General features: G+C 36.2%; 1 protein-coding gene across 1 annotated transcript in view; it reads left to right on the forward strand.

The window, feature by feature from the left end:
* ANKRD31 (ankyrin repeat domain 31) overlaps positions 1-27,540 on the forward strand; it is a 143,114-nt gene that overhangs the window by 88,766 nt on the left and 26,808 nt on the right. The window contains exons 19-23 of the mRNA XM_032404187.1: positions 4,388-4,550; positions 6,194-6,309; positions 11,736-11,823; positions 17,266-17,362; positions 23,397-24,396. Coding sequence (XP_032260078.1) covers positions 4,388-4,550; positions 6,194-6,309; positions 11,736-11,823; positions 17,266-17,362; positions 23,397-24,396 — 1,464 coding nt within the window. The remainder of the gene's footprint in view (positions 1-4,387; positions 4,551-6,193; positions 6,310-11,735; positions 11,824-17,265; positions 17,363-23,396; positions 24,397-27,540) is intronic.

Raw genomic sequence — 27,540 nt, forward strand, 5'->3', positions numbered from 1 at the left:
GGATTGAGCCCCACCATCAGGCTCTCTGCTCAGTGGAGAGCCTACTTCTCCCTCTCCCCCTGCTTGTGTGCTTTCTTTCTCTGTGTCAGATAAATAAATAAAATCTAAAAACGAAAAAAAAGAAAGAAAACATGTTCACACAAAAATTTGTATATGAATGTTCATAGCACTATTTTCCAAATAGCCAAAAAGTGGAAACAACCCAAATGTCCATCAGCTGATGAATGTATAAACAAGATGTGGTGCATAGCAATAAGATATTATTAAGCCATAAAAAAATGAAGTGCTGATACATGCTACCACATGGGTGAACCTTGAAAACATTATGCTAAATGAAAGAAGATGGATACAAAAGGCCACATATTACATGATTTTATTAATATGAAACATCCACAATAAGCAAATCCATACAGGCAGAGAGTAGATTAGTGACTGCCAGGGGCAACGAAGAAGAGGAAATGAAAAAGATAACACCATGAAAACAATCAAAAGAGTGAGTGACTCTAGAAACGTAAGACAAAGTAGATTTCAGAGCAAGGAATATTGCCAGGGATAAAGAGGGACATTTCATAAGTATAAGGGGGATATTTCACCAAGAAGACAGCAATCCTGAAAGTGTGTGCACACAATGAGTTTCAAAATAAATGAAAAAACAGAATTGAAATGAGAAACAGACAAATCCACTATCATAGTTGGCAATTGCAATTTTTCTCTTAATAAATGATATAAAAATACACACCAAGAGACCCACTTCTTTCTTGCCTCACCCAGATTACTGAGTTGATCTGCAAGATTGAAGGGCTGGGAGAGGCTGGGGACACAGCAGCAAAGGCTTAGAATTCACAGAGGGATGCTACTAACTGCTTCACAGTTCTTCCTACTAACCCAGTTTGCAGACTCCCATCAGGAAGACTACCTACAAGTTGCTGGAGATGCCTTGCCTGTAGAACTCCCCAACTAGCTCTTTGAATCTCCCTATTGCTCTGCACACCTCACCCGCATACCCCTTCTACTCCCTCTACTCCAATGGCCAGCTCCTAGTATGCACTCTTGTGGGCAGCAAAAGTGAGCCTTTACAGACTTGCTGGTAAGCCAACACAGAAAGTTCAATTCTGTAGGATTTCAGGGGACATTTTAGAGAGCTACCCTTGGAAAAACAAACATAAGTCTCTCAACAGTTGGCCTGGCTTTGTGGGATCAAGAGAAGGCATACAGTTTTAAGAACTTCCCCCAAGAGAAAACGGAGTGTGGAGTAAGGACATCTAAGAAAAGCCTCAGAAAAGATCTAAGAAAAGGTCTAAGAAAGCCTCAGAATCTGTAGATGGACTGACAGGTGAAGATGTCTCTTCCAAAGCTGGTTAGTGAAGACTAGAGGAGTCTTCAAATGTGAACATGGCAACATAAGACTTCAGGGAACATAACAAATCAGGGAAACATGGCTCCACCAAAGAAACATGGTAATTTTGCAGTAACTGACTCCAAAGAAATGGAGATCTATGAATTGCCTGGCAAAGAATTTAAAATAATTGTTTTAAAGAAGCTCAGCAATCTACAAGAGAGAACACAGACAACTCAGTAAAATTAGGGAAATAATACATGAACAAAACTAGAGGTTTAACAGAGAGAAATCATAAAAACCTTTTGTTTGTATAAAGATGTGTACTCAAATGTTCACAGTAGCTTTATTCATAACAGCCAAAAACCAGAAAGAACCCAAATGTCTATCAACTGGTAAATAAATAAATAGATGGATACATAGATTTATAGTTAAAAGGATCAAACTATTTTTTCTTAGAAACATCTTTATTACAAGTGTCCTCTCATACTACATACATTAAAGAGTGTCCTTTTCATACTACATTCCTTACACCCTCTCATACTACAGTCCTCTTCATACTACATTCCTTACAGTCCTCTCATACTACATACATACTACATACATTGTGTATAATTTCCATTCACTGAAATAACAGTATTCTCATCATACCTTGCAAGTAGCATTCTTAGAAACATTTTATTTTTAAGATTTTATTTATTTATTTATTTATTTGAGAGAGAGAGTCGGGGGGAAAGGGCGGGGAGCAGAGGGAGAGGGACACACAGACTCCATGTTGAGTGCAGAGCCCGATGCAGGGCTCGATCCCATGACTGCGATCATGACCTGAGCTGAAATCAAGAGTCAGATGCTTAACTGACTGAGCCACCCAGGCGCTCCTAGAAATATCTTTTGTAAGTGTTCTTATACACTTCTCTACATGCATGGAAGAATAGGTATAACTTCCATTCACTGTTCTTACACTGTTCTCATACCAGCTAGCAAGTAGCCAGATCAAACTGTTGATATACACAGCAATATGGATGAATCTCAAAACCATTATGCTAATTTAAAGAAGACACACAAAAAAAGACTTTATACTATATGATTCCATTCATATGAAATACTACAAAAGGCGAATTTTACAGTGATTGCAGCAGATTACTGAGTGCCAAGGGCCAAAGGGAGGTCGGGAGGGATTGACAGTAGAGAGGCATAATGAATTTTTTTATAATGATGGAATGTTTCTAATTCATGGTTATAGTAGTGATTACTCCAGTAAAGCTGATTAAAAAAAAAAAAAAAGTCAGAAGAGGGACCTACTTCTTGGTCACCTAATTTTTGTCAAGTTCTTTGTTCCTAGGTCTTCCCATCGTATTACCTGGAGCTCTCTCCCAACTATAGCTTTAGCCTTTCCTATTTAGTGCCTTGTGGCCCTTTTGCTGTTCTCTTAGGCTTTTTAGGCTTTTTCCTACTAATGAGTGTTACGAAAACAGAGCTGTTCAGGGTCCTGTTCCCTCTGAGCTGAGTTCTGTGTCTTCCAAACCAATAGATTAAATGAATCCATGTTAATACGTTAAAGGTCAAGCCCTTAGGGGAAGGCCTCATCTTAACACACAGAATAGTCATCATTAATATGGCATGATTTTTAAGTCTAGAAAAGCTTCCTTTGTTAAAAAACAAACAAAAAAACCCAGCTTTCTCCTGACCCCATATATAGCAGTGGAAAGAGGGTGTAAGGAATATGTATTTTTAAATATTCCACAGGTGACTTTATACTAATCACTCAGGCTTAGAAACCACTGGATTGAGGTACTGCTCACCCCATCTTTTAAAAACAAAACAAAATACCTTTACTCAGACTTCACTAAGTTTTCATCAAAAATCTTTGCAGGAGACTTTTTTCATATGCTATTTATTATCTACTGTCTCTCATTAGCTCGGTTGGTCTTTTCATTCTTCTAAAGAAAAAAGGTTTTAGGGGCCCACTTTCATTAAGAATCCACTATGTACAAGGTATTTGACAAGGGCTCGTATTTAGTTCTCATAGATGATAAAAATGAGGTACAAATGGTAAATAACTTGCCCAAGGACATAGCTAGTAGGTAGCAGGAGTGGGTTTTGTATGCTCGACTTTAAAATAAACGTGTTTCCTTTTATGCTGTGCTAACTCTGGGAGGATGGAACAAATGAGGAGCTATCCTTATCATCTTCACTGACCCATTTGCTCCTAAATTCTCTGCTTCTCCATACCTGGACATACGGAGAAAGAAATAAGTCACTAACACAGAGCATATCTCTGTTCTTAAAAAATCCTGACCATCTTTTCCTAATCAGGTTTTTCAGTGATTTGAGTCACTTGCTTGCCTCACACAGATGGAATCATGGGCTTTTTTTTCACTAGTTGACTTATACTATAACCTAATTAGTAATATCTTTACCTTTGATCATTTATAAACTTCTAATATGCAACAGCTTTGAGTTACTCAGAGAAACCTTACTTATATTAGAAACTGCCCCCCAGCCAATGGCACAACCTCTATGACTTCAGTTTCCTCTTCTGTAAGATGATGGGGTTGGAGTAGATTATTTCTAAGTTTCCTTTTGCATTCTGTGCATATAAGTCACTTATTTCGGACACATGACAGATTTGCACAAACATTATTAGAAGGGTCATTGGATTTTCAAGCTAGCTCATTAAACTTCTTGAACAAGCAACATACCTAAAATACAGTAATGCATGTTGGAGGAAGAGACAAAGGGCTCTGTTAAAGAGATAGTCTTGCATATCATTCTGCCTGTGTTTACTTCTTGATTGCAATGAAGACAGCATATCTGGTACTTCTGTGTCATCATGTTTTGTTATCCTCTGCGGAAAGATCGGGTCAAATTCATGAAGCAGTTTACAGTTTTCATATCAAATTGAACAAAAAATTTTCTTGGCCAGAGTTTGAAACCTCTTTTGATAACTTTTAATACTTCGATAACTTTTAATAGTGGTGACTTATAATGAAAGCAGAAATTATTGATCTTAGGTGTCTATCAAGATAACTTTGGAAAAATATCTTCTAGGCAGCTGAGATTCTACTACAACATGGAGCAAACCCAAATCAAAAGAATCAAAAGCAGAAGACTGCTTTGGATGAAGCAGATAATGAAAAAATGAAAGAGCTGCTGAAATCTTATGGTGCAATTGAGACTGATAATAGAGATGAAAGTAATGTTATAGTCACTGGTATGTATGTCAGTATTGCTTGCTATTTTAGACAAGTGTATACCTCAGCTTAGAAAAATCTTCAGATTTGTAGTGTAAATTGTTTCATAACTGGGGTAGATGTTTTGTGTGTTTATTAAATTCTTGAAAAGCATTATTTATTTTTAGAAGTTAACATTTCCAAATTGGTTTAATTTATATACCATATGATCCTGTTGGATTAGAATTACATGTTGAAATGGAACCCATATTATTCATTAAACAATTATTAATCTCTAGAGATAGAGATGTAACTGAAACCACACAAATTGGCTTACTGGTAGTGGGGTTGGAAAAGGTTGGCATTATACTAAAATCTTTGCAACTAAGGTCCCATTACTTCAAAATTTGTAGTGGTTCATGTGAAAGGGCCTGATGCAAACTTTTCAATACTCTAATGTTCTAATGCTAGAATATGAATTTGTTAATAAGCAAATATACTTGTATGCATATATGTATGTGTAAATATAATGTAAAAAATATTCAAGGGAATTTACAGTGAGGCAAAATTTTATGAACCATTTTTTAGAAATAGTTTGCATTTAAATAATATAATGAACTATCTATAAGAAATAGGCATGTAGTAAACACTAATTTAGAAAACATATATTTGTTAAGAACCTGCCAAGCAAATTGAGTATTTGCCTATGAGGAACTTATTCTTGTGGGGAGATCAACCAGAAAACAAACAGTTAAACACAGTTTATTAAGTGTTGAGGAGAGTGATTTGTTCTTCCTTTTCTGTCCTGCTTGAGCCTTGACTCATACGAGAAACCCAGAAACATATCTGCCCTTTCTCCCTATGAGGCAGAATAACTGGGAAGAGAACCCCTGTCACACACATTTCCCCCAGCCTACCACTATCTTTACCAATTGTTGATTTTCAAGAGAGGAGTTATATTATTGATATGATTGGTCAGAGCCAAGGATAATCACTGCCTCATATTTTACTAGTGAGATAGATCATGTGTAGGTCAAGGTCAAGACTGATACAAGTTCCTCTTTTCATTGCCTGCTCCAATATAAAGCCCCAGCCATGTCTCTCTCCCTCTCCACAGCCATGTTTCTCTCCCTCCCTTGGAGTTATTGGGCACTCTGTTATGAAGTGCTGTATCAATTCCCACTTGTCTGTTGTTTCTTGTGTATACATTTCCTTGATCAAGTACCCTAAAGGGATGAGGGATGAGGGATGTAGGTTACAATAGTTATATGAAGAAAGGGAATCCAGAATGGGAAAAGGGTCAGAGACAATGAATTGTAGACATAGTGATTAACAGCCTGGATTTTGGAATCAGATCTGTTTTTAGTACTAGCTGTGTGACATTAAGGAAACTTCCGGAATCCCTCTAAGCTTCATTCTCCTCTTCTGTAAAATGGACAGAATAAACTACCTATGAAGATTAAATAAGATGGTTCAGGAAAAGAGTTTGTCATCCACTGTGTGATAAGTATTCAGTAAATGTTAGCTGTAATCACTCAATTGATACTAATAATGAGATGCTGATCAACATTAAGTTATTATAGTAATTGTAGACTTAATTTATTTCTGTTCGTCACCATTAAAATTGATAAAATGAAGCTAAATTTTTACACGTTATTATATTTTCTAATTTTAATTTTTAAAGTCAAAATTCCTGCTGTCCGACCAAGAAGACTTAAACGGTGTTTTTGTGATGACTGCAAAACTGTTGATCCACCTTCTCTTTCACACAGAGAAAAAACAAGAGAAAGCCATCCTGTGGTGAGTAAAGTTAGAAATCCTTTCATTTTTCATCTTAGAAAATGCCATTCTTTGGGCCAGCCAGCCATTGGCTATTGGCAGTATTCTTTGCATTTTAAGGACACACAGGTTGAAAATATTTTTTGTTACAAGAAAATAATACAGTTAATGAGCCAAGAAAATATGTTGTACAGTTAACTCACTTATCTGCATTGAATACAGAATTATGGATTAGCTGCTATTCTTTACAACTAGGTTGTATTCTTTAGCTACTTCTTGTCCCACTATCATAGTGTGTCTTCATCCACCCACTCCCACAAAAAGTCTAGGATGCATAGTAAGTAGAAAAGATCCTAGAACCCAGACAGAGAAGAGAAAAACAACTGGGGTTAGCCAACGTGGAATCTCACATGGTTTATAGTGATAGTGTTTGCTATATGTGAAGCTCTTCATATAAAAGTATATTTATACAAAAATAACATAGTAGTTGCTCAATAAAAAAATGTTACTTGTTAAGATGGATATGTGTAACTTGATTAAAAACATAAAGCTTACTAGAAACTAACTCCTTAAGAAAGTAGCATCCTCAATGAAATATTATTTTGAATAATACTATGTATGTTGATGGGCACCTGGGTGGCTCAGTGGGTTAAGCATCTGCCTTTGGCTCAGGTCATGATCACAGGGTCCTGGGATCGAGCCTCACATCAGGCCCCTTGTTCAGCAGGGAGCCTGCTTCCCTCTGCTTCCCTCTGCCTGCTGCTCCCCCTGCTTGTGCTCTCTCCCTCTCTGTCAAATAAATAAAATCTTAAAAAAAAAAAAGACTATGTATGTTGATGAGACTTCTCTTACATGCTTTCTGTTAGTCATTGTAAAGAAGACGTTGCCATTCATTGAACCTAAACTATTAATCAACAAATTTGTAGCTTAAATATTTTATCTTAAGTGGTATTCAAACTAAATTACATTTGCCTCAGCACTTTGAAAATGTTTTACACTGTTTCCTGGTGTCTGTTGCCATGGACAGAAAGTCAACCATCAATCTGTCATTCCCTTGTAGATAATCTGTCTTTTAATCTTACAGATTTTATATTCTTCACTTTCACTAAGTTGTGTCTAAATGTGGAGTGTTTTTATTAATTATAATCAGGCCTAGAAATGCTCCTTTAATCTGAAGGCACATTTCTCATTTGTATTTCAGGAACTTTCAGTCCTTATACCTTTGAAAATTGCCCCTGCTCCATTCTCAGTATTTTTCTGTTTTTGTAACCTCTATTCAGATGTCTTTTAGACCAGTCTCCATGTCTTCTAGTATCTTCTTCATATTTTCCATCTCTTTAACTCTCCACAGTATATTCTGTGTGATATCCTTTGACTTCTCTTCTAGTTCATTATTATTCTCCTCAAATATTTCTAATCTATTTAACCCATACATTGAGTCTTTAAATTAAATGACTTTTTTATTTCTAGAAATTATTTGCTTTTCAAATTTTTTGTTTTAAAGAAAGAACAAAATAAAACAAAGACTTTTCTGCTCTTAAAATATTGATAGGATTTTTAAAAATCCAAACATTTTTTGGGGCGCCTGGGTGGCTCAGTTGGTTAAGCGGCTGCCTTCGGCTCAGGTCATGATCCTGGAGTCACTGGATCGAGTCCCGCATCGGGCTCCCTGCTCAGCAGGGAGTCTGCTTCTCCCTCTGACCCTCCTCCCTCTCATGCTCTCTGTCTCTCATTCTCTCTCTCTCAAATAAATAAATAAAATCTTTAAAAAAAAAAAAAATCCAAACATTTTTTGAAAGGAATTTCAAAGTCTCTTCCTGATTCTTTCTCATGATAACATGATTCTTTATGTGGTTTTTAATTTTTTATTATAATCCCCTTTCCATGAGGACTGATTACTGTGGGAATTTTGGTGCGCCTAACCTTTGTGTTGAACATTTGCATCTGCTGAGGCCCTAGAAGTTTATCCATTTCACACAAGTTTTTATGCTAATTTCTCAATTTGGGTTCCTAAACCACACAAATTATATAAATTTAATTCTTATATATATGTGTGGTATAGGCTTGAGTCTCTAATTTTCTACCCAAAGCCTTGGGTGGTGACAAGTAGAGTTTTTCTAACCTTTAGTTAACCTAAAGGTCACTAACTTTATGTGGGGATTCCATGCCTCTTTTTCCTTTGTGAGCATTAAAAACCCAGCCCCTAATACCTATATTTGTTCCAAATCCCCGATGGGTCACCACTAGTTTCATTTCTGACACCAGGGAATTTTTCAGTCATTTTCCATTCTTAGCTGTGTGTGGGTATATATATATTTTTAAAGATTTTATTTATTTATTTGACAGAGAGAGACACAGCGAGAGAGGGAACACAAGCAGGGGGAGCGGGAGAGGGAGAAGCAGGCTTCCTGCTGAGCAGAGAGCCTGATGCAGGGCTCGATCCTAGGACCCTGGGATCATGACCCGAGCTGAAGGCAGGCGCTTAACGACTGAGCCACCCAGGCGCCCCTGTGTGTGTGTATATTTAAAGTTTATTGTATTTTGTATACTGTTTCCATGTGTTTGGAGTAGGCAGAGGTTCTTCTCTATCAGCTCAGCCCACCATATCTTTAAGGTGTGTTTTCATGTAAAAATTAGAACATCTTGGAAAAACTGCCTGTTGTTATTAACTGTATAGGTGTTTGCTTCAGGAGTAATGTATATTATTTCACATGCCAAGCTTCAGAAAAAATGTAATGGAGATACAGGAGTCTAAAGAAAACCAACTTTGGGTGGAGGAATGGGTAAAATGGGGGAGGGGAGTGGGAGGTAGGTTTCCAGTTATGAAATAAGTAAGTCACAGGGATAAAAGGTACAACATAGGTAATATAGTCAATGATATTGTAATAGTGTTGTATGGTGACAGATGGGAGCTACACTTGTGGTGAGCATAACATAACATATAAACTTGTCAAATTACTGTTGTACACCTGAAACTAATGTAATATTATGTGTCAACTGTACTTCAATTAAAAAAAAAGAAAAAGAAAACCAACTTTAGAAAAGGAGAAAAACTCAAGAAATATAAGGACTTTAAAGTCATTAGGGGTTAGTCTTTTGTAAATGTAAACTTATTTTTGAATGTTGGAAACTTCAAATCAAATTGGGGAGAGGGGTGACTCTATGGCCAGATACAAAGGAAATGAGATGATTTTAGTTTGCTGCCACCTTATAACACCTTTAGATCACAGCATGTAGTCAGCTTCCTTCTCTATACCCGTGTAGATGGAGTAATAATACTAATAGTTGGTATTCACTGAATACTTATTATATGATAAGCTCTCCTCTAAGTCCTTATATTAACTCATTTTAATCCTCATAATAACCCTTCTGGGTGCGTTCTGTTATTCTCATTATTCTTCCTTATTACAGTTGAGGAAGCTAAAGTAAAAGACGTTAAGTAACTTAATCCAGAATTATATTTCTGTTAAGTAGCAATACCAGAATTAAAGCAGTGCCAGGCAGTCTAGCTGCAGAGCCTGTGCTTCTTTTTTTTTTTTTTTTTAAGATTTTATTTATTTATTTGAGAGACAGAGTGAGCAAGAGAGAGAGTACAGGAGCAGGGGCAGAGGGAGAAGGAGAAGCAGACTCTCCTGCTGGGCAGGGAACCCGATGCGGGGCTCCATCCCAGGACTCTGGGATCCTGACCTGAGCTGAAGGCAGACGCTTAACGACTGAGCCACCCAGGCGCCCCAGAGCCAATGCTTCTGACCACAGTGCTATACTGTACAAAATTGTAAGAGAGGTGTCAGAGTCAAAGATGATCCTGCCATGAAAAATAGGAAATTTGGAATAAAATTATAGTGAAGCTTTCCATAACCACAGTATAAACTGTCTAAAGCTGCTTGTTCCAAAGACAGATCATAGGTTGGGTTTTTTGGTATTTCTTTTTAAGATAAAAATGCAGTAATGAAGGACTAAGAAGGGGGATCTTGGAGGGAAGGTTATACTGGCCTCTTCATGATGGAAGGTAAAGCTGGTGTGGAGTTGAAGGTTATTGCCCATGGTAGCCAAGACTGAGTGCATCCACAATATGAGCAAAGCAAAACGGAAAATCAGCACCAAAAAAATGTTTTCTTTATCCTGACCTGTAGGTAGACGCTTAGCCAGGGCTCAGATTCAGACCTTTAGTTTGCTTTTATAGACGTTCATTGTAAAAAGAGATAAATCTCATTTTGTTTGTTTGTTTTGCATATTTATGTTTTATAGTTCTGCTCTGATGCATTTCATAAATGACAGCAGTGAGATTGCTTTTCCACATAATTGGATGGTTTCATTATGTGCATTTTTCATGTCCCTGTAGGCACCAAAGTAAAATTTCAGGGCAATGTACTTTAGAAGGCTTTGAGGACTGTCACATTGTTTAAATGAATGTATATTGAGAATATATTAAAGGATAGGTAATATGAGTCAGTCCATCAGTCTTTGTTTATTGAGCGCCAGCTATATATCCAACAGTGTGGGAACCATTCACAAATATAAAAGCTATGCTCCTGCCTAGAAGATGTTATTTTCTTGATAGAGAAATATAATGTGTAAGACATTATATATATTAATGCTAAATTATATACCACCAGAATTCTTAACTAATTCTGAAAAAGGAGAAATCCATATGAATTAGATTAGCCAGAGATTTCATGTATGATACGGGTTTTATATAATAATAAGCGGTACTTATTTGAACTCTTGTGTTTTGCTGGCACTGCCTGAAGCATTTTACATGTGTTACTCTATTCAGGCAAGGAGAGGACAAGTAACATGCTGGAGCCATCCAGCTAGGAAGAGGTGAAGTCAGAATTCACACCCAGGCAGTCTAGTTCCAGAATCCACTCCATGATTACTTCTCTCATAAGAAAGAGATGAATCTGGGCAAAGTAAATTGAGGACATTCTAGGCAGGACAGTCAGTACTAACAAGGGCATGGGAAGGTGGCCTTAATTCCCATTTGTGAATGTTTGAGAGAGTAGTGTTTTGTATTTTTAAGATTATGTGGGAGATTTTAATAGTGTGCAGTGATAGTCATAAAGCCTTAAAGTGTACTTATTGCATATATGTGACCTTTAAATATTATGTGCTGAGTTGTTCTTTTATCACCTACAGCTATAATTATAACAGAAGTCAGTGAGAAATTATGAACCTTTATATGGCTGCTACTCATATATTCTGTTTACCAGGAGTAGATCTGCTACATAAATCAAAATACTTAGGTTTACTTGTTCTCCACAAATACGCAACATTTATACAGTTAAGTTTAAACAAAGCATGAATACATTTCGAACATAAAGTGAAATGAGCATTTTATTTTAGCAGCACTTTCTTTAGCACTTCTACTGTGCATTTGACAATTGTATATCAGAGAGAAATATCTACCTTCTTGTAATGAAGTCTTTAATGTTTTTATCTGATAGCATCAGACCATCAGTGCCATTCTACAAGATATAGAAGAAAAACAAGAAAATTTACTAGAATTTGAAATAAGAACCCCTGAAGATGCAGGTAAATATGGACCCATACTCAAGTTTGATTATTTCATACATCCAAGGTCATTGCTCCCTCTGCTTCTTAAGGTACAGGTTTATGTCAGAGCTTACTTATGGTGGCTGAAAAGTAACCTTTTTTTTTTTTATGTGATAATAAAGTGCCAGGAATGGGCATTATAAGTCATTTATGCAAACCAGGAGTTAGTGTAATTGTTGATCAAGATACTTCTAGTCTATACTAGACTTCAAGGTATAGCATGAGTAAAATGAGAGATACTTAGAACCATGATCAGAGATAAGCTACTACTGGTGATATGTTTAGATGAAGATGTGGGGAAAAAAGCATAAGATAGTGACTAGAGATGAGATTATGTTACTCCTTAGTTCCTCAGCTTCACCCAACTATGGTAACCCTTAAAAACAGATCAGAAAAGGAATAGGCAGTTGTGACTCAAGTAGGGCAAATCCTCATACCTTTCAGATGAACAGATAGACCAGGTAAATGTCTCACTGCATAGATGTCTTCCTGTTTACAAAACACTAGTGATTCAAAATGGTAAATTTGACTTTGATTTCTAACCTAATAATCTGAATTTCTCAAAATTTCAGTGACTATTTGCAAATCTTTGATAGATCACGCTTGTGTTTTCTTGAGTTATGACTTACAAGGTAGAAATTAGCTCCTGATAGATGCAGATCTGAATGTTTAAGTAGTTAGCTAAAAAGTAATTTGAAGTATCTTATCAATCTTTTGTGTAACAGGATACAACTATTAGTTCATCTCTTGTCCTCGTCCATACTGTATAGTCTTTAAAAAATTATTTCCTGGGCGCCTGGGTGGCTCAGTTGGTTAAGCGACTGCCTTCGGCTCAGGTCATGATCCTGGAGTCCCTGGATCGAGTCCCACATCGGGCTCCCTGCTTGGCAGGGAGTCTGCTTCTCCCTCTGACCCTCCCCCCTCTCATGTGCTCTCTCTTTCTCATTCTCTCTGTCTCAAATAAATAAATAAAATCTAATAAATAAATAAATAAATATTTCCTTTTAAATTATACCCATTCTGCCTTTCATCTTGGCCTAATACATGGGACATGTTATGATTTGAGGAAAATAATACAAAATAACTTATACCCTCAAATAAATGTGAATAGTTCATATATTTTATTTAGTATTTATAATATCTTATACACCTAAGGTGAATTTCCTAATTTTATAATTTTTTTTATTAAAAAGGCATATAAATATACTTCAAAAAATAATAAAGATGAAAAAATATGCTAAAATTACCTACTTTCCCACCACAATATTTGTTTCCTTTCTTTTTCTAAGAATTTAGCTATGCAGTTATACCTCACTAAAATTATTAAAAACTTAGTTTGGATCATGCCAAATTTGCTATTTTAACATTTTTTCCCCCATAGCTGTTATTCTTAGTGGTGCATAGTATCCTGTTCTGTAAATGTTCCAGGGCTTAATTTTTCCCTTTTTGTTGAGCAAAAAATTTACATTTTTCAAATTTTTGGCTATTCTATAGCATATATTTTTCTTAGGAAATATTAACATAATTGAGGCACCTGGGTGGCTCAGTCGGTTAAGCAGCTGCCTTTGGCTCAGGTCATGATCTCTGGGTCCTGGGATGGAGCCCTGCACAGGGCTCCCTGCTCGGCGGGGAGCCTGCTTCTCCCTCACCCTCTGCCTGCTGCTCCCCCTGCTTGTGCGCTCTCTCTCTCTCTCTCTGTCAAATAAATAAAATCTTAAAAAAAAAAAAAAAAAAAAAAGAAATATTAACAGAATTGGAGCTACTGGGTCAAAAATATATAAACATTTTTAAATCTGTTGATTTGTATTGATAAATTGTTTCATAAAGTATTAGATACTAATTTAATTTGCACTTTCACTGACACACATTAGTGTTTGTTTTCCTTTACACTGCTAACAGCTTCAGTATTTTCATTTAAATTAATTTTAGTAGTTTAATAACAAGAATGCCTAATGCCTCATATTTTCACTTGCCTTATTGATTATTAGTGGTATTTTTTCTCTAGTTTTATTTCCTGCTTTGTGAATTGACTATTCCTGTTTGTCTATTAATAAATAGGAGCCATTTTATGTAATCAAGTTATTGACCCCTTTTCTGCCTTAACTGCTGTAAATATGTTTTTCAGCTACTTAACTGTCTTTTTATGTGTAACGTGTTAATTTATGCTTAAGTACATACATTTTCAAATTCTGTATAGTAAAATGTATCAGCCTTTCCTTTGCTATTTCTTTTAATGCTTTTAAGATTAGAAACTTTTCTCCCCTCCCCATCCCTATGCTTCATAACTTAATTTAATTCTTTTTAGTCAGGATCCCTTTATTTTCGTCGCACTGCCCCTTTAAGGGAGGAGAGGAAGGCAATGGGACTCTAGAGTTCTTGGCTAGTAACTAAATACTGACTGCATTGACTCCATCAATCCTTGGCAAATGTCTAAAACTTAGTCTCTTCAGAGCAGTTTTCTGAGGCTGTTCTGAAGCTTCTGCCTGGCTTCTGTGTGGCAGGACAGCGCATTTTCCTTTCCCTGGCTCCTCTCAGTCTCCTCCTCCTCCTTCTACCCTCCTCCTTACTCCCTCCCTCCTTCCTTCCTCCTTTCTTCCTTCTTTCTTCTTCTTCTTTTTCTTTTTTTTTTTTTTGGTGTCCCATCCTATACAGGCTCTTTCTCTGAGGGAGAAGCCATCATAGGATCACAGGGCAGGCTCCACACCAAGTCATCAGGATCCTGGCACTCTGGACCTGTGGTTAGAAGGGAGGGCAGTTAATTTCTAGCAGCAACTTTCCCTTTCCCCAGCTGTCCAAACGTCCTGCTCCTTAGGGTCTCAACCTCTAGATGTTCAAGGAGGAAGCCAGGTGTGAGTCCATCATCACCTCAAAACAAAGTTACTACTCTCTTCTTGAGAGACTCCCCACCCCCGCCCCCGTTAGGCTTGAATAAAGGAGAGAAACCTCGCCTCTCGCTTTAGCTACTCATATTGGAAATTCCCATCCAGTTGAGCAATAGCTCTCTGAAGTATCTTTACAAATTCACCACCTCCGTATTCTGACACCTTCTATATCTTTGATCTGGCTGAGGGATCCAAGAATAATGAATCCCATTGTGTACATTTCTTTGTAAGTTTTTCTTATAGATGTCTTGCATTCACTTGGATATCAGATATCTTTAATGCCTCAACCAAACAGACCAGAAAAATGTTTACTTTGAACATTTCGTATGTTATTTTTTATTAAGTGTTTTAACTCTTTTATTCATTTGAAATCTCTTTTCCACACGTGGCACAAGATAAGGATAGAATAGAGTCTCCCACCCCCATATTACTACTCTATTTGCCTCCTCTTATTTGTTGAATAATTTCTGTCATCCTTGTTTTTCTAATGCCTTATTACCATATATTAAAATCTTACACATATTAGGGCAATTTCTAAGTTTTCTCTAAGATATCAATGATTAATGTATCTGGTAAATAAGTATATAGTATCAAGTTAATGTAGAATTTTTTTTTTTTGAAGATTTTATTTGTTTATTTGAGAGAGAGAGAGAGCGCACAAGCAGAGGGAAAAGCAGGCTCCCTGCTGAGCAAGGAGCCCGATGTAGGACTTGATCCCAGGACCCTGGGATCATGACTTGAGCCAAAGGCAGATGCTTAATTGACTGAGCCACCCAGGTGTCCCTAATGTAAAATTCTTTATATCTTTTTTTATAGAAACATAGAGAATCTTCTAGGTTACTATGATAATGTTATTTTTACCTGTGATTTAAATTTAAGTTAGAAAAACCCAATGTGGGTGCCTGGGTGGCTCAGTTGGTTAAGTGTCTGCCTTCAGCTCAGGTCATGATCCCAGGGTCCTGAAATTGAGTCCCGCATAGGGCTCCCTACTCAGCAGGGAGTCTGCTACTCCCTCTCCCTCTGCCCCTCCCCCTGCTTGTGCTCTCTCTCTCTCTCTCAAATAAATGAATAAAATCTTGAAAAAAAAAAAAAAAAAGAAAAACCCAATGTGACAGGGTACATAGTGTGAACATCTTTTATTAAATAATGTCAAATCTGCCAAACAAATTTATATCTAAATTTTTCGTGATCATCCATATTTCCCCCCTTTTTTGGCACATGCATCATATGAAATTAATCCTCAGTCATAGTATTAACAAGACAGAAACTACTCTGGGAACACTGACTATACTGATCAAATTATTTGTCTGATTTGCAAAGGGAACAAATTCCTACTCTGAACTTGATTTCATTTCCCACCACTGATTTTCTCTAGTTAAATTATCTAGAAAAATATGCATTGGTCTAAAAAAATTAGGAAAAAACTTAAGAAACAAAGCCAAAACTGAAATAAATAACAAGTAACTTAAAAGAGGTAAAATGTATTCATCTAAGCCTTTCCATTTGCTGCTTGGGAATCTGAATTTGGACATAGTTGACATTTATGTGTAAATCTTGTGGATTTGTGATGGGTGACGGAGGTCATGATGCCTTTAATTAGGAAGTAGTGGAAGAAAGTAAGAAAATTTTAAGTAATTATTGTAAAAGTAATTTTTTTTTTTTTAAAGATTTTATTTATTTATTTGAGAGAGAAAGACTGAGAGAGAGAGAGCATGAGAGGGGAGTGGGTCGGGAGGGTCAGAGGGAGAAGCAGACTCCCTGCCGAGCAGGGAGGCTGATGCGGGACTCGATCCAGGGACTCCAGGATCATGACCTGAGCCGAAGGCAGTCGCGTAACCAACTGAGCCACCCAGGCGCCCCTGTAAAAGTAATTTTATATATTACATCTTTAAGTAACCTAGATATCATATAGTCCTATCTAAGTGTTAAGTGTAGAGAACAAGAACTGATAGCATCCTTCTTATTTTTAAGTACATGTAATATATAGTTACATATAATATAAATATATAGAATAATACATTAAATATATTAAAAACTTTTACACACACAAATAAACACACTGCTACCAAAGTATTAATGGTAATCTCTTTTGTGGAGTGAAAGAAGAGGAGAAGCAGGGGGTTATTTTTCTTCTGTGTTAACGTTCATGTTGTTTGAAAATTTTTTTACAATGTATTCCTTTTATATTTTAAAAAGTAATTTTAACAAAATATTTATTTTCCTATTTATCTTTCTTTACTAACCTCTTTTCACAGATAAGGAAGGTGACCATAGAGGTCATTTGACATGTCCAAGCTCGCAAAGCTTAGTGGAGTAGCAGGATTAGAACTCAGGCTGGCCTGCTGTATTCAGGGTACTTTCATAGGGTGGCATAGTTCAGTAAGCCTTGATTTATATATCTGGGCCACTGATATTAGGGAGCAGGATAGGGAAGTAATGGCTTTTTAAGAGTAACAGTAAGGCTGAGTCCTGTGTGATCAAATTTAACGTTTACTATCTCGCATTTAACTGACTTTTTTTTTTATTACCGTGTTTCCAGAACAATACATTGAAAAGATGTTAGAGATAAAAGAGGTTATGGATAATGTGCTTGCCAAACAGAAAGCAGAAAGGGATGATCTGGCTAAAAAATACAGGTGAGTGAAAAACATAGGAATGCTTTAGAGTTTTCATAATTTATCCCTTTTTAGGTATAATAGTTAGATCTAGAATTTCTTAAGAGTACAAATGTTGTTTAGGACCAAAGAATGACTTTATGAGGTCATCTAATCTATTACCTCCATGGGGAATTGTACTTCCCAGAAAGATATTTTTCTATTTTATTACTTGAAATATTCGGAAAAAGACATTTTAGTAACTTTTTAAAAAATATTTTTTATTAACATATAATGTATTATTTGTTTCAGAGGTACAGGTCTGTGATTAAACAGTCTTACACAATTCACAGCACTCACCATAGCAAATACCCTCCCTAGTGTCCATCACCCAATCACCCCATCCCTCCTACCCCCCTCCACTCCAGCAACCATCAGTTTGTTTCCTGAGATTAAGAGTCTCTTATGGTTTGTCTCCCTCTCTGGTTTCATCTTGTTTCATTTTTCCCTCCCTTCCCCTATGATCCTCTGTCTTGTTTCTCAAATTCTTCATATCACTGAGAACATATGAAAATTGTCTTTCTCTGATTGACTTATTTCACTTAGCTTAATACCTTCTAGTTCCATCCACGTCATTGCAAATGGCAAGATTTCGTTTTTTTTATGGCTGCATAATATTCCATTGTGTATATATGCCACATCTTTATCCATTTGTCTATGGAAGGGCACTTCGGCTCTTTCCATAGTTTGGCTATTGTGGACGTTGCTGCTATAAACATTGGGGTGCACGTGCCCCTTCAGATCCTACATTTGTATCTTTGGGGTAAATCCCTAGTAGTCTAGTTGCTGGGTCGTAGGGTAGCGCTATTTTCAACTTTCTGAGGAACCTCCATACTGTTTTCCAGAGTGGCTACATCAGCTTGCATTCCCACCAACAGTGTAGGAGGGTTCCCCTTTCTCCCCATCCTCGCCAACATCTGTCGTTTCCTGACTTGTTAATTTTAGCCATTCTGACTGGTGTGAGGTGGTATCTCATTGAGGTTTTGATTTGTAGTTCCCTGATGCCAAGTGATGTTGAGCACTTTTTCATGTGTCTGTTGGTCATTTGGATGTCTTCTTTGCAGAAATGTCTGTTCATGTCTTCTGCCCATTGCTCGATTGGATTATTTTGTTCTTTGGGTGTTGAGTTTGATAAGCTCTTTATAGATTTTGGATACTAGCCCTTTATCTGATATGTCATTTGCAAATACCTTCTCCCATTCTGTCGGTTGTCTTTGGTTTTGTTGACAGTTTCCTTTGCTGTGCAAAAGCTTTTAATCTGATGAAGTCCCAATAGTTCATTTTTGCCCTTGCTTCCCTTGCCTTTGGGGATGTTTCTAGGAAGAAGTTGCTATGGCTGAGGTCGAAGAGGTCGCTCCCTGTGTTCTTCTCAAGGATTTTGACGGATTCCTGTCTCACATTTAGGTCTTTCATCCATTTTGAGTCTATTTTTGTGTGTGGTGTAAGGAATTGGTCCAGTTTCATTCTTCTGCATGTGGCTGTCCAATTTTCCCAACACCATTTGTTGAAGAGACTGTCTTTTTTTCCATTGGATATTCTTTCCTGCTTTGTCGAAGATTAGTTGACCATAGAGTTGAGGGTCCATTTCTGGGTTCTCTATTCTGTTCCATGGATCTATGTATCTGTTTTTGTGCCAGTACCATACTGTCTTGATGATGACAGCTTTGTAATAGAGCTTGAAGTCCGGAATTGTGATGCCACCTGCTTTGCTTTGCTTTGCTTTTTCAACATTCCTCTGGCTATTCAGAATAGCCAGAGGAACGTGGAAATATATTCAGTATTTTTTAATTTTTTTTTTTTTTAAAGATTTTATTTATTTGACAGAGAAAGAGACACAGCAAGAGAGGGAACACAAGCAGGGGGAGTGGGAGAGGGAGAAGCAGGCTTCCCATGGAGCAGGGAGCCCGATGCGGGACTCGATCCCAGGACTCTGGGATCATGACCTGAGCCGAAGGCAGACGCTTAACGACTGAGCCACCCAGGCACCTAGTATTTTTCAATTTCTGTTGAAATTTATATTACATATAAATTTTAAGATTATTTGTTCCATTTCTTTGAAAAAAGTTGATGGTATTTTGATAAGGAATGCATTAAATGTGTAGATTGCTCTAGGTAGCATAGACATTTTAACAGTATTTGTTTTTCCAATCCATGAGCATGGAACATTTTTCCATTTCTTTGTGTCTTCCTCAATTTATTTCATGAGTATTCTATAGTTTTCTGAGTACAGATTCTTTGCCTCTTTGGTTAGATTTATTCCTAGGTATCTTATGGTTTTGGGTGCAATTGTAAATGGGATCAACTCCTTAATTTCTCTTTCTTCTGTCTTATTGTTGGTGTATAGAAATGCCAGCGATTTCTGTGCATTGATTTTATATCCTGCCACTTTACTGAATTCTGGTTGAGTTCTAGCAGTTTGGGGTGGAGTCTTTTGGGTTTTCCACATGAAGTATCGTATCATCTGCAAAGAGTGAGAGTTTGACTTCTTCTTTGCCGATTTGGATGCCTTTTATTTCTTTTTGTTGTCTGATTGCTGAGGCTAGGACTTCTAGTACTATGTTGAATAGCAATGGTGGTAGTGGACATCCCTCCGTGTTCCTGACCTTAGGGGAAAAGCTCTCAGTTTTTCCCCAATGAGAGTGATATTTGCTGTGGGTTTTTCATAGATGGCTTTTATGATATTGAGGTATGTACCCTCTATCCCTATACTGTGAAGAGTTTTATTCAAGAAAGGATGCTGTACTTTGTCAAATGCTTTTTCTGCACCTATTGAGAGGATCATATGGTTCTTGTTCTTTCTTTTATTAATGTATTATATCACACTGATTTGTGGATGTTGAACCAACCTTGCAGCCCAGGAATAAATCCCACTTGGTCGTGGTGAATAATCCTTTTAATGTACTGTTGGATCATATTGGCTAGTATTTTGGTGAGAATTTTTACATCCATGTTCGTCAGGGATATTGGTCTGTATTTCTCCTTTTCAATGGGGTCTTTGTCTGGTTTTGGGATCAAGGCATTGCTGACCTCATAAAATGAGTTTGGAAGTTTTCCTTCCATTTCTATTTTTGGAACAGTTTCAGAAGAACAGGTATTAATTCTGCTTTAAATGTTTGGTAGAATTCCCCTGGGAAGCCATCTGGCCCTGGACTCTTGTTTGTTGGGAGATTTTTGATTACTGCTTCAATTTCCTTACTGGTTATGGGTCTGTTCAGGTTTTCTATTTCTTCCTGGTTCAGTTTTGGTAGTTTATACGTCTCTAGGAATGTATCCATTTCTTCCAGATTATCTAATTTGCTGGCATATAGTTGCTCATAATATGTTCTTATAATTGTATTTCTTTGGTGTTGGTTGTGATCTCTCCTCTTTCATTCGTGATTTTATTTATTTGGGTCCTTTAAGACATTTTAGTATCTTAAAAAGTTGTCTACAGCCAAGAATTTTATGAAAATGTCTCTAGTCATGAATCCCCAAAATAAATTTCTTTCTGTAGTGAACTCAGATTTTTTACATTACAGATTTTTATTTTGCTATCATAAATGTCGTCTTTCCAAGCAGTGTAACCATGTATATTATTTAGTTTTGTGTATTTCTAAACTTCTTAGAGTTTTTAAGAGGTTTCATCTTGATGATATTGGTTATATACTGCTTTTTGTCCTTTTCTTGAGAAAGATGTGTTATACGCAACTAACGAATCATTGAACACTACATCAAAAACTAATGATGTACTATATGCTGGCTAATTGAACATAATAATAAAAAAAGAAAAATGTTATATATTTTTTTTCTTGTTTGGGCGTTATTTTTATTAGTTTTTCATAGACTTAGCTATATATGCCTCTTCTTTTCTCAATGATGAGAACTTTTAAGATTTACTCTCTTAGCAACTTTCAAATATACAGTACAGTATTATTAACTATAATCACCATGCTGTACATTATATCCCCATGACTTACCTATTGTATTACTAGATATTTGTACCTTTTGGCTCCCTTCACCCATTTCACCCACCCTCCACCTTCCGCCTCTGGCAACCACCAAACTGTTCTCTGTATCTGTGGGTTCAGTTTTTTGTGGTTTTTTAGATTCCACATATAAGTGAGACCATACAGTATTTGTTTTTCTGTTTCTGACTTATTTCACCTAATATAATGCTCTTAGGGTCTATGCATATTGTCAAAAATGGGAGGATTTCTTTCTTTTTCATGGCTGAATAATATTTGTGTGTGTGTGTGTGTGTGTGTACGTGTGTACATACCACATTTTATTTATTTATCCTTTGATGGACATGTAGGTTGTTTCCATGTCTCGGCTATTTTTAATAATGCTGCTGTGAATATGGGATTGTAGATACCTTTTTGACCTTATTATTTATTCACATGTGTTCTTTCTAATTTCCTTTATATTCTTGTAAACATTTGACATCTATTGCAATTCAATTTTTTTTCTGAACTTACTTAAAAATCAGTTTCCTGTTTTCATTTATAAATCTTCTGTCTTCATTTTGCTTTTCTTTCCAGTGAATAAGTATCACAAATTCATGTCTATTTCCTATTTTCCTGTCAGTATAATGCAAGTGAGCTTAAAAGACCTATAGGTGGGTAATTGACTGCAGGATATTTTCTAGAAGGCTTTGGAGAAGGCTAGCTTCTATTTTCTTTTATGTCCTATGATTAACAATATACCAAGAATTTTGGAAAGTTCTTGATCAGTTGGGTTTGCAGGTGTGTAAATCCTTATTAATATTGCTATAAGACTTAAAATCTTGTAATCTGAAATGCACTTTTATTTTTCTATCTGAACTCCTGTTTTAAATGTGATATTACTAATTTTCTTCTTTCTCCTCTATCCAGCTTCTTGCATTTTATGCTACTAGTTGTTTGCTTATCTAACTTCTTCTGCTGCTTCTTCCACTTACATCTGCTACTCAGTTTAACATCCATTCTGCTTGGAATTCAATACTAACAACTCTAAACTGCGATAGGAGAGACAGATACCTATACTATTGCTGTCCCTTAAAGCAGCTGCTTAAGGGCGATCCCTGAGGGTCCCTGAGACCATTTAAAGGGGTGTGTGAAGTCAAAACTATTTTTATAATAAAATTGAGATGTTATTTGCCTTTTTGGCTCGCATTCTCTCATGAGTGTGTAGTGGAATTTTCTAGAGGCCACATGAACTATGATGACATCATTATTCTAATAGCTAATGGAATGTATGCTTGTATATTCTTGTGTTTTAAAATTTTCTGTTTTATTTTCTAAAACAGTAAATATTAATAGATATACCCATGTAAACAAAAGCCCTTTGGGTTCCTCAAAAATTTTTAAGAGTATAAAAAAGTCATAAGACCAAAAAGTTTGAGAACTACTGGAAACAAAGAGTCTAGTATCCTGAAGGTCACTGTAGAATAGGTGGGTATAACCAAAAGAAAAAGTGTATGGATCAGCCATTTTCTCTCAAAATCAAGCCCCTTATAGTCACACAGGATAATGTTTATCTGGGTAGTCCCTCTGTACAGCGTTAAAGTATAATTACAGTAATTACTTGATGGACTAACATTTCTCAGGTCTAGCCTAGGTATTACTCACAAAACAGTCTCACTTCTCCATAGCTCTAAGGGAACTTAAGTGGAACTTATTCCCAAATGTTACTTCCTGATACACCTTTCCACTATAAAGAGGTAAGCAAACTCCAGATTTAAAGAATGGTATTCCTCCTTGGCCATCAGTTGCTACCTTCCAACTAAACAACGCCAGTTTTGTTTTTCAGAGCTTACTCACAACTGGTAAATAATGTAAATGTGGATAACCACACCATCACCTCTATGAAAAGGCAGTCTTATTCACCTTAAGAGTCATTTCCCTCTCAGAGGAAATTCGTTGCAAAAATAGACTCTTGTGTACTTTGGGCTGATTAAATTTAAATTGAGACAAAGTATCTTTAAAATCTAAATGACTACTAAAAAAAAGTTTTCTACTGTTTTTGTATTTTTTTCTCTTTCTGTTTCTTTCTCTAGGGTGTCCGTAGAGTCATTTAAGCAAGGAGTCCTGAGAGAACAGCTGGCTAACTTGGCCACAAGACAGAAGAACCTTTTAGTTGTGGCAAAAAAACAGAAAAAAATTAGCCAGAAAATTCAAAACTATAAAAACATTACATCTTTGTCTAGTCCTAGTTTGAGGAATCTGCCATCCAGCTCAGAAATCACTAGTGAAAAGGACAGCCAAGAGCTTACCAGTCTGGAAAATTCATTGCAGCCCCAATCAGGTTCACTTTCTCCTGTAGGCCATATTTGTGGAAGCATGCAAGAAACACAGTTGTCTCTGGATATGTGGAATGGCAGCCAAAATACCAACACTTGTGTAAACTCAGAAACAGTGAGAAGAGAAGAATTTTCTGGAAATGAACTGAATTCTAAACAAAATGTCAATGACTGTACCTTGGATGGGTTATCAAAATCCAGACATTCAGATGGCAGTAAGAAGATTAAATTACCATCCCAACCTGTTGTCTTTATTACTCAAGAAGAACATTCGCAAAAAGAAAATGATCTTATAGAAACTCCAGCCGAAGGGCACAAATCCTATAGTAGTCCTTCAGCAGTAACTAGTACATTAAATATTTCAGAGACTACAAGCATACTTGCTGAAAATGATGCCCATCCATCGACTTTTATTTGTGATCAGGCTCCTACCAGTTGTGATCCAAAAAGAAGAAAGAGGAAAATAGCTTCCCAGCAACAACCTAGGGGGACATTAGAATCCCTGGCACATCAAGGGACTGATGCCTTAGGCAGCAGCAGTACTGGGTATCAGACGAAATCATATCTTAAAAAATCAGCTTTTGCTGTTCCCCATGCTAGTGACAGTCAGAACTCCTCTTCCTCTGGGTGTGGCCGTCAACGTACTATAAGAAAGCCTTTAAACTACAGCACTAGGAAGAAATGTATGCAGATAAAGGATCTGATATTACTCGGAAGAATTAACCCAGGAAATAACATTCTGGAATTCAAAACACAGGTATCCTATTTTTTTTCTCTAAAATCATGTAATTTTATAAATAAGTTAATAAAGGTTGCTCTCAAAAAGTGTAGGCTTTTAGCTCTAATTAGAGAAATAGTGTTTGGCTGGGCTTCTTGAATGAAGGGATATGCCACTATGTTCTTAGTGAGTGAAATCATGTTTTTAGGATTGCTCTATACATTTTGGTCATAAGCACCTTTGGGCTCTGAGGACAGAATTAATCAATTATATTGCCTCAGGAAGGATTTAAGAACAACATAAACATAATAAATTGGAGCTTTCTTTGGTTCCAGAGTTTAGGGAATTACTGCATACTGCTAAAGCTTCCCCTGATAAGGGATAGGCATAAATTCCTCTTCCATAGGAGCTCAATTTAGAAACAAGAAGTAACTTGGAATTTGGATAAATCTGACTCAATTAAAACAATATCACATAATACATAAAAATAGAAAAGGAAAAAAATTGTTCTACTAGAAATGCCTACAAAAGAGTGTTCCTCTCTCCTTTGCCCACATTCACTTTTTGAAAGAGGAATTCAGAGTGGCAGTGACTGCAGGAGTCCTAGAATGCTTCTTTGCTTAGGGATCACCAGTTGAACAGAAAGCAGTCCTGGCTAACCAGAATTTAATGTGAATGACCACTGTTTCTAGTCCTTCCATTTCTGGTTAATAAGGTTTTTCCTAATAAACTTTACTTATAAGTTAGGAGCAAAAAAAATTAATTTTAAAATTCCAAACAGTAGTGTAAAGACCAAGTTAGTAGCTTGATCTCAGGTCCCTTGATGTTCCTGTTTGCTTGCCTGTCAACCAGTTTATTGTTAAGTAGTACCTACTTCAGATTAGCCAAAGCAACTCAGATTTTAGTTAGTAAATTAGTTATGTTAACTCAGATTTTGACAGTTGTGGCTATTTCTCTGGATCAGCTATAATAAAATTTCAATATAACTTTTCATATTTCGACTATTTCTTAACAGCTTTATTGAGATATGATTAACATACACTACATGTATTTAAATTATGCAGTTTGACAGATTTTGACATATGTATACACCTGTGAAACCATAACCCAAACAAGGTAATGAACATATCCATCACCCCCAAAAGTTTCTTTTTGCCTTATTGTATACCTCCTTCATACCCCTTTCTTCCCATGCTGAGCTCTAGACAATTACTGTTCTGCTTCTTGTCCCTGTACTTTAGCTTGCATGTCTAAGAATTCTGTAAAAATGGAAATACACCATATGTATTCATTTTTGTCTGGCTTCTTTTTTCTGAACATAATTATTTGAGAATCACCGCCATTAGAGCATGTATAAGTAGTTAATTCCTTTTTTATTGTTGTGTAGTGTGTAGAACAAACTACAGTTCATTTGTCACTTCATCTGTGATAGACATTTAGGTTGTTTCCAGTTGTTGACTATCACAAATAAAACTACTATGAACATTGGTGTACAAATTTTGGTATGACACAGGCTTTTGCTTTTCTTGGGTAAATACATAGGAGTGGAGTGGCTGGATAAAATATATGGTAAGTATATATTTAACTTTTTAAGAAACTGCCAAAGTTGTTTGTAACATATTACATTCCCACCATGTGTATGAGTATTCTAGTTCTAGAATGTAACATATTACATTCCCACCATGTGTATGAGTACTCCACATTCCTACTTAGCTGACACTTAGTATGATCAATCTGTTAATTTTAGCCGTATGACATGTAATGTAGATGTATGTATGTAATATGTATGTATGTGTAATAGTTTATCATTGTGGTTTTAATTTGCATGTAATAATGATTAGTTATGTTGAGTATCTTTTCATATGCTATTTGTCATCCATATTTATTCTTTAGTGAAGCTTTTTTTCAAATATTTGCCCATTTTTTAATTAGTTGCTTGTTCTCTTATTTTGTTTTGATATTTGTTTTGATATATTTTGGATGTAAGTCCTTTATCAAACGTATACTTTGCAAATATTTTCTCCTAGTCTATGGCTTGTCTTTTCATTCTCTCAAAATTATCTTATAAAGAACAGAAGTTTAAAATTTTGACGTAGTCCAACTTAGCAATTTGCTCTTTCACTGATTATGTTTTTAGTATCATATCTAAGAATTCTTTGTCTAACCCAAGGTCACAAAGATTTTCTCCTAGAATTTAGGTTTATGATCCATTAATTTTTATATGTGGTACAAAGTAGGATCCCCATTCATATTTTTGAATTTGGATATTTAATGCTTCCAGCAACATGTGTTGAAAAAATTACCCTCTGTTGAATTGTCTTTGCACCTTTGTAGAAAATCATTTGTTCCATACATGTGCCTATTTCTGGACTCCCTATTCTGTTTAACTTATCTATTTGTCTGTCTTACTATGAATACCATCTTGATTGTATAGCTCTATAATAAGTGTTAGAATCAGTAACACTGATTGTACAGTTACTACACAGTAGTGTTGGGGCACCTGGGTGGCTCAGTCGGTTAAGCAGCTGACTCTTGGTCTCAGCTCAGGTCATGATCTCAGAGTCCTAAGATTGAGCCCTACGTCAGGCTCCATGCTCAGTACGGAGTTGACTTATCCCTCTCCCTCCCCTCTGCCCCTCTCCCTGCTCATGCATGCGCACCCACTCTCTCAAATAAATAAATAAAATCTTTTCTAAAAAATCAGGTAGTGTTAGTCCTCCAATTTTGTTCTCCCTTTTCTAAAGTGTTTTGGCTATTCTAGGTCATTTGCAATCCCATATGAATTTTAGAGTGAGTTTTTCAGTTTCTTTTTTTAAAAAGGGGGTGCTATTATTTTTAATGGTATTGAGTTGAATCTGTAATTTTGAGACAAATGACATGCTTTTAGCAATATTAAGTTGTCTAAACCATGAACATGATATAGCTCTTGTTAATTTAGGTCTTCTCTTTTTTTTCCCAGCAGTTGTAGGAGTCAATATAAAGGTCTTTCACGTCTTTTATCAGATTTATCCCTAAGTATTTCATGTTTTTGATAGTATTATATATGACATTTTTTAAGTTTTAATTTTTGGTTGTTTATTGCTAATAGGTAGAAATACAATTGTTTTTTGTATATTGAGATGTTATCATACAATCTTGCTAAACTCACTTACTACTTCCTATAAATTTTTGGAGATTTCATTG

The sequence above is a fragment of the Phoca vitulina genome, unplaced genomic scaffold (genome assembly GCF_004348235.1).
Source record: "Phoca vitulina isolate PV1807 unplaced genomic scaffold, GSC_HSeal_1.0 scaffold6, whole genome shotgun sequence".
Classification (NCBI taxonomy): domain Eukaryota; kingdom Metazoa; phylum Chordata; class Mammalia; order Carnivora; family Phocidae; genus Phoca; species Phoca vitulina.